The sequence below is a fragment of the Notolepis coatsorum genome (assembly GCF_963971535.1).
Source record: "Notolepis coatsorum genome assembly, chromosome: 2".
NCBI classification, from domain to species: domain Eukaryota; kingdom Metazoa; phylum Chordata; class Actinopteri; order Aulopiformes; family Paralepididae; genus Notolepis; species Notolepis coatsorum.
In genome coordinates, this window is record NC_140166.1 from 137,343,708 (window position 1) to 137,351,034 (window position 7,327).

A 7,327-nucleotide genomic window follows, 5' to 3' on the forward strand; every position below is an offset into this window, starting at 1 on the left:
CATTTCTTTTCGAGTTGGTTATTAATTAGAAAAAGGTCGTTAATCTGAATTTCCAACTGGGAACTTCCGACTTAAAAAAAAAAGGGAACCCAGGGTTGGTGTCGGGAAAGTAGCTCACGTTCATACATATTTATTGACTTTACATTACAAGCTCATGGAAACATATTGGAATTCTTAATCCGGGCGGTGTTCACAAGCTCCTACTTGTGAATGGAATTTTGGCCATAAATGCCATTTGAAAATCTGCCCCATTATCCCAAACACACAGCAGAGAGAATATACGTGTTTTATTCTTCTTAAAATGGGTCCTTAATTTCTAACAAACGGGTAGAAACACACAAGACATTGTGGCCAGCAGTCCCCACAACACCACAAACTCTGAACCTACTATAAAAAAAAACATATTTACATAAAAAGTTTAAAACAGAATATACAATATGTAATTATGCAAACTCAAGAGGGTGTAAACCATGCGGTTACAAATTTTTTAGCAAAAAGGCAGGTTTGCCAAATTCCTTTTATTGGGGTATTAATGCTCATTCTTTGCTGCACCTACAGAAGACGACAATCCCACCCTCCTAACATTGTAAAGCATCAGATCCATCTACTAAAATATATCAGAGGATGCTCAGCAGCACTGTGCACACTTTGCATTGCAAGTTGGACTGAGTGAGGACCAAAACACGTGGAACCAGGAGGAGGCGGCCATCTGTAGCACGCGCCCGGTCCACTCTCCGAAAGTTAACAGAACGTAGATAGTCAACATGGGGGGAATGCTTTTTTTGGGATGGGGGGGACAATTCATATCTTTATAACGGGGAGAGAGGAAGTTAGTTGGTAGAACATTTGAGTAGTTTTGGCCGGGGGGCTATCGACTATGTAACAGTCATCTTCCGAAGCCATTTCGCCTTTAGTTACGGGAGACGCCCCTCCCACACTGGCCGATCCGTCCGTCTTGTGGTACATCGACGCCGCCACGCCCAGGTTTCTGTTGCCAGTTATCTGAATCGAAGGATACGGGCTTCTCACGGGCGCCACTTTCTTGTACCTGTTCACTTGTTTGCCAAACATCGCCTGTTTCTCCACAAACTCCTGCGCCCTGACGCACTTGTGCCTCTGGAGCAGCATGAGGCTCCCGAAGACGATGCCGCAGACCCGGCACGTGTGCGTCTTCGACCCGGAGGCCGCGATGTTGATCTGCAGCTTCCTGGGGATGGTGGCGGTGGGCAGCTTCCCGGCCCAGCCGGCCGGACTCCGGCCCTTAAAGGCCACGTTTGGCAGCGTGTTGGTCAGTGGCATCGCCGTGATTAGTCTGGTCTTAAGGGAGGAGCTGGGCGAGTTGCACTGATGGTAACGAGGCACTGATTTCTTGCTGGACAGGAGGAGGCCGCACCCCAGGCAGCCCACGATATTATCCTTAGTGTGGGTGTTGTGGTGCAAGGTGAGCTCACTCCTCTTGACAAAATTCTGCTCACATTTACCACACTTGTAGGGTCTCTCCTTGTCGAACTGACGCAACGTGTTGACCAAGACCACCGGCTGATATACTGTCCACAGGTCCACCGTCGGCGCGCCAGAACCGGCAAAGAAGTTAGAGTTGATCTGTGCTGGGGGCGTGGCGTTCGGTACTAGAGGTCTCTGTGAGACAGGTGGAGACGACATTTTTGAAGCGTGAGCAGCAGACTGCGAGGGGATTTGCCACCCTCGAGATGACAAAAAAGGAACCGCCGATCTGGGTCCCGCCTTGGTCAGAGAAGGCCTCGGCGCGGGGACTTTCCACGTAGCCGTTGACAAAAAGGGATTATCTGATTTGGACCCCTTCATCAAATGCGGTAACGACAGTGCGCTCAGTATCGGCAACGTCGAGCGGCCCTGCTCAATGGCCTCGAGTCTCCTCAGTTGCTCTTCCTGCTGCTGGTGCTTCTCCAACCTGCGCTTCAATATAGTCTGGTGATCGAGCACTTTGTGGCCCGGTTCATGCTTCTTGCTGTGGTCCAGCATGTCCATGTAGAAGCCAAACTCGGTTCCACACGAGCAGATGTAACTGGCGGCGGGACAAGTGTGTTCCTCCAACAGCATCCGGTCTGGAAACATCTGCTCACAGCTGAAGCAAAATGGGGGATGATCTTCTGAGAAGCCTTGTGCCATGCTCACGGTCTTGGCCATTAGATACTGGACTTTGGGTTTCCCCCTTTTCATTACGAGGCTTTGGTTTTCGTAAACACCTGTCAAGGCGTCCTAGTGGGGCATTCAAAGTATCTATCGGATGGAAAGGAGAGAAAAACACGTTAGCCACTCGTTATACGTTTGCCATGTGAAATAATCACACATTCCTGGTGATCTAGAGCTGCAGTTTGTCCACTATAGGCAAATGATATGCAGTTCAGGGCTGGGCTAGTATAAAAAAGGGATGCTAACGTCACGTTAGCTGTAAAATAAAGCTAACCAATAGCATGCATAACGTTACTAACCACACAGTCGAACAATAAGAAGCATCCGAACCGAGGCCATGGATATTATTAACACGATCCTAACAAGTCAACGTATAGATGTACGGTAGCGTAACGTGTTAGACAAACAGAAGATTCTGATTTGGAAACAAGTTGGCTAACGTTAGCGTTGTTAGCTAGCCATTTGCACAACATGCGGTCAGTCTAAAGAAGCGCGCGAATGTAACGCTACTAGCCTAGCTAGCATTAGCCAAAGTAACATTAGCCGCCGGTGGAGAACATCTCCGCTACCTGTACAAAAATAAAAAGCAATGCCCAAGAAGGAACGGAGTTCTATATGTTACTTATTTCACTAAAACTAGACAAGGCAGCAACTGGTAAAAGCACTTATTACAACGCCAATAATAATAACCTACCGGTGTGTAGCTGGAGTCGGCCGAGGGGAGACGTTTCTTTGTAGTTTATCTCTCAGCTAGCTAGCTAGGTCAGTGCACTTCTTCTGCGCACGGCGCGGCGTTCACACTGCAAGCTGTTATAAGCCTGCTCCCAGTGTATAGTGACACCTACCGTGCGGAAGAGATATGGCTGGCTCGTATTCTCGAAGTCAACTTCCTGAATGAATGAATGAAAACTTTATTTAACAGATTGCAGAATGGGTACAATACAGTACGGCGTTAAGGGGATGCAGACCTGAGAAAGACGTTTGTCTTGTTTCCATCAGGGTCCCCCATTTTCAATTCATATAGACATTTATGACATACACAACATACATGACATTTATGGCATAGGGACATATAGGTATTTAGTACTGATACATTTGTGACATAAACGGTATTCAAATATACAGTACTGTTACCCTTAGATCCTGACAGAGTATATACATATGATGGGGAGGGGACTGTACATTAGGAGGGGGTGGGTGGGTGGGAGAGAGATATACATACGGGATACGGCGGGGAGGGAATATATACATGTGGTGGGGAGGAGACTGTCTATTAGGAGGTGGTGGGGGTTTTGGGCATTTACGGTGGGCAGTTTCGAATTGCAGCCTCCCGTAGGTGCTCTTTAAGAGCGGTTTTGAATGTGGGTAGGGATTCACATTCCTTTACAGCTTTGGGTAGGGCGTTCCACATTGATGTGGCACAATTGCTAAACGTATTTAGTCCCTTGTTTGAGCCGAATCTGGGTTTAACATGATTTGTTGAGCTTCCTCTGGTGTAGTGGTTGTGGTATTCACTGACCTTTGGGAAGTATTTTGACATGTACATGGGTACCTTAGTCGTATAGTGTATCTTGTAGACCAGGCCCATTGCAAGTTGCTGTACTCTGTCGTCTACTCTAAGCCATCCTAGGTTGTCAAAGTGGGCAGGGGTGAGGTGGGTTCTGGGGGTAAGGTCAAGTAGTAGTCTGACCAGTTTGTTTTGTGATGTTTGTAATTTTGTTTTAAGCGCCTTTGAGGTGCTTTGGTACCATGAGGTGCACGCATAGTCGTAGTACCCTTGAAGACCCTGTGGTCTTTTTAACTTTCTGTCGTGCATCACATAGATATCTATCTATGGTGCATCATGTCTATGGCTTGGGGGGGGGGCATGCACTTTTAGAATCACCGGAAAGGCTTTCGAAATAGTGAAATGCCATGTTGGCCTCGATATTTTCAAACCAAATGATATGAAAAGGTTATGTAATGAACGAGAATGTGATAAAAAAATATGTACTAAAAACGGAGCTCAACGCATACATTTGTCCACATACATTGTTCCACAAGGAAGCATACTAGGACCGCTACTATTCCTAATTTATGCAAATGACATGTCGTCAGCTTGTGACTGCAACTTGTTCCTGTTTGCGGACGACTCAGCCCTGCTGGTCTCTGACAAGAACAAGTTACAGGTTGAAAAAGCCCTCAGCTCGGAACTAGGCAAAATCTGCATATGGCTCGCCGACAACAAACTATCATTACACATGGGCAAAACAGAGTCCATTCTCTTCGGTTCAAATAACAAACTCAGCAAGACCGACGGCTTCTCGGTTACAGTGGGTGACAATATTATCACAAGGAAAGATGAAATTACCTACCTGGGTTCCATCCTAGAGGCTAATCTTTCCTGTGACAAAATGGCATCCAATGTAATAAAAAAAGTCAACCAACGAACGCGATTCTTGTACCGGATCTCCTCTCTGGTAAACAAGAATACCCTGAAGACTCTAGCAGGAGCACTCATTCAAGGGTACTACGACTATGCTTGCACCTCATGGTACCAAAGCACCTCAAAGGCACTAAAAAACAAATTACAAACATCTCAAAACAAGCTAGTCAGACTACTACTTGACCTGACTCCTAGAACCCACCTCACCCCTGCCCACTTTGACAACCTAGGATGGCTTAGAGTAGACGACAGAGTACAGCAACTTGCAATGGGCCTGGTCTACAAGATACACTACGCGACCAAGGTACCCATGTACATGTCAAAATACTTCCCAAAGGTCAGTGAATACCACGATCACAACACCAGAGTGAGCTCCACAAATCATGTAAAACCCAGATTCGGCTCAAACAAGGGACTAAACACGTTTCGCAATTATGCCACATCAATGTGGAACGCCCTGCCTAAAGCTGTAAAGGAATGTGAATCACTACCCACTTTCAAAAACACTCTAAAAAAACACCTACGTGAGACTGCAATTCGAAACTGGTCCCTACAAATGTCCTAACCTAGTTGTACAGTAAATGACCAAGTAAGGCTTTGTCAATATTCCAATGTACAGTGTAAACTGTGTGTGTGTCCCCTACCCAACCCCCCCCCCCCCCCCCCCCCACCTCCAATGTACAGCCCTCACCCAACCCACCCAACCCCACCCCACCCAACCAACCTCCTCCAATGTACAGTTTCTACGCCAAATGTATATACACTCCTTTTCTGGACACTTTTGTATCACAAACAGTACTGTATTTGCAAATCTGATATGTCATAAATGTATAGATGTAGCAGTACTGTCTATCTGTATGTTTGATTGATTGATTGATTGATTGAAACGTTTATTAACAGATTGCAGAATGGGTACAGTACAGTACAGCTCAATACATACAATTGTTAAGAGGATGCAGACCTGAGAAAGACTTTCGTCTTGTTTCCATCAGGGTCCCCCATTTTCAATTCATCATATGACACACATGACATACAGATAGACAGTACTGCTACATCATATATGTTATGATGCATTGAAAATGGGGGACCCTGATGTAAACAAGACGAAAGTCTTTCTCTGGTCTGCATCCCCTTAACAATTGTATGTATTGAGCTGTACTGTACTGTACCCATTCTGCAATCTGTTAATAAACTTTTCAATCACAGACTACCATTGACCTCATTCTGACCTCCGACAAGTCCAAGATCTCAAATAAAGGGGTTATAGCATGTGGGTTAAGTGATCATTATATGATATTCTGTACCCGAAAAAAACTAAAACAAAAGGCTGGCTGCCACAAAACAGTCACATCTAGAGACCTCAAAACCTACTCTAGCGAGGCCTTCAACCTTGAACTGGAGAGTCTGGACTGGTCAGATGAACTCAATGGTACACTGGTTGACGAAACATGGCTTGGTTTCAAAACCAAATTCTCAGCAATACTAAACGACATGGCCCCCCTAAGAACCACCAGGGTAAAAAATCGCGCTGAGCCGTGGATGCACTCCGAAATACTGGCCGCTATGAAAACCAGAGACAAAAAATGCTCTGAGTTTCGTAAAAGTCAGTCAAAGCTTACTAAAAGCACGAGCAGTGAACTCCAAGCCCACGTGACTGAACTCAAACTAGAAAGAAACAGACTAAGAAACGACGTAAACTCCATGATCAAAACTGCAAAAAAGAATTTCATCAATGACAAAACTGAGGAAAACAAAAACAAACCACGTGAACTTTGGAAATTACTCAATAATCAACTAGGATGCAGTAAAAAACTTAAAACCAGATTCTCAAACATAAACATAAAAACTGACAACACGCTCATCACAGACAAGCTGGATGTAGCCAATTACTTAAACATTTTCTTCACAAACATAGCCACAACACTGGTAAACAAACTACCCTCCCACTCAGGGCTTTATGGGGTAGAACACATAGTAGCTTTCTACAAAAACCTAGGGGTCCGCAAGGACGACTTCAAGCTGGAAATGGTAACAACAGATGAGGTACTCAATAAACTGAGCGCCCTCCAACCTAACAAGGCCACTGGCCATGACAACATCCCCTCCAAATTCCTCAGAGACTCAGCAGCCGCCATCACACCAATCATCACACACATAATAAACCTCTCCATAAAACAGGGACACGTCCCCAAGGACTTCAAAATTGCGAGGGTGACCCCTCTGCACAAAAAGGGCAGCAAATTAGACCCAGGCAACTACCGCCCTGTTTCTATTCTCACCTCCATCTCGAAAGTCATGGAAAAAATAGTCTACGAACAGGTCGAAAAGTACCTAGCGGAAAAAAATCTAATCTACGAATTCCAATCTGGCTTCAGAACATCCCACTCCACTGACACATGCCTTCTCTATTTGAATGACCACATCAAACAAGAGGTGGACGCAGGCAAATACTGCGGCATGGTCATGCTGGACCTACAAAAGGCCTTTGACACGGTCAATCACTCCATTCTGATTGACAAGCTAAAAGCAATTGGTTTTGATAGTCTATCAGTGAGCTGGATGCAATCCTACCTTGAGGGGAGGGAACAGATGGTGGAGGTAAACGGTACCCTATCCCCCCCCCTCACAGTGAGCTGTGGTGTTCCACAAGGAAGCATACTAGGACCGCTACTGTTCCTAATTTATGCAAATGACATGTCGTCAGCTTGTGACTGCAACTTGTTCCTGTTT

At 45.6% G+C, this 7,327-nt stretch overlaps 1 protein-coding gene across 1 annotated transcript; it reads right to left on the minus strand.

Moving 5' to 3' along the window:
• Window positions 1–272: 272 nt before the first annotated feature.
• LOC311224084 (uncharacterized protein) lies at window positions 273–2,966 on the minus strand. The gene is made up of 2 exons (XM_084308903.1): window positions 2,867–2,966; window positions 273–2,259 (listed from the first exon to the last, which is right to left on the minus strand). The coding sequence occupies exon 2, from the start codon at window positions 2,197–2,199 to the stop codon at window positions 802–804; it is 1,398 nt and encodes a 465-aa protein (XP_084165029.1). The 5' UTR covers window positions 2,200–2,259; window positions 2,867–2,966; the 3' UTR covers window positions 273–801.
• Window positions 2,967–7,327: the final 4,361 nt, after the last annotated feature.

Coding starts and splice junctions, on each gene's coding strand:
- LOC311224084 (XM_084308903.1), bottom strand. CDS start 2,199: ATGAAAAGGGGGAAACCCAAAGTCCAGTATCTAATGGCCAAGACCGTG.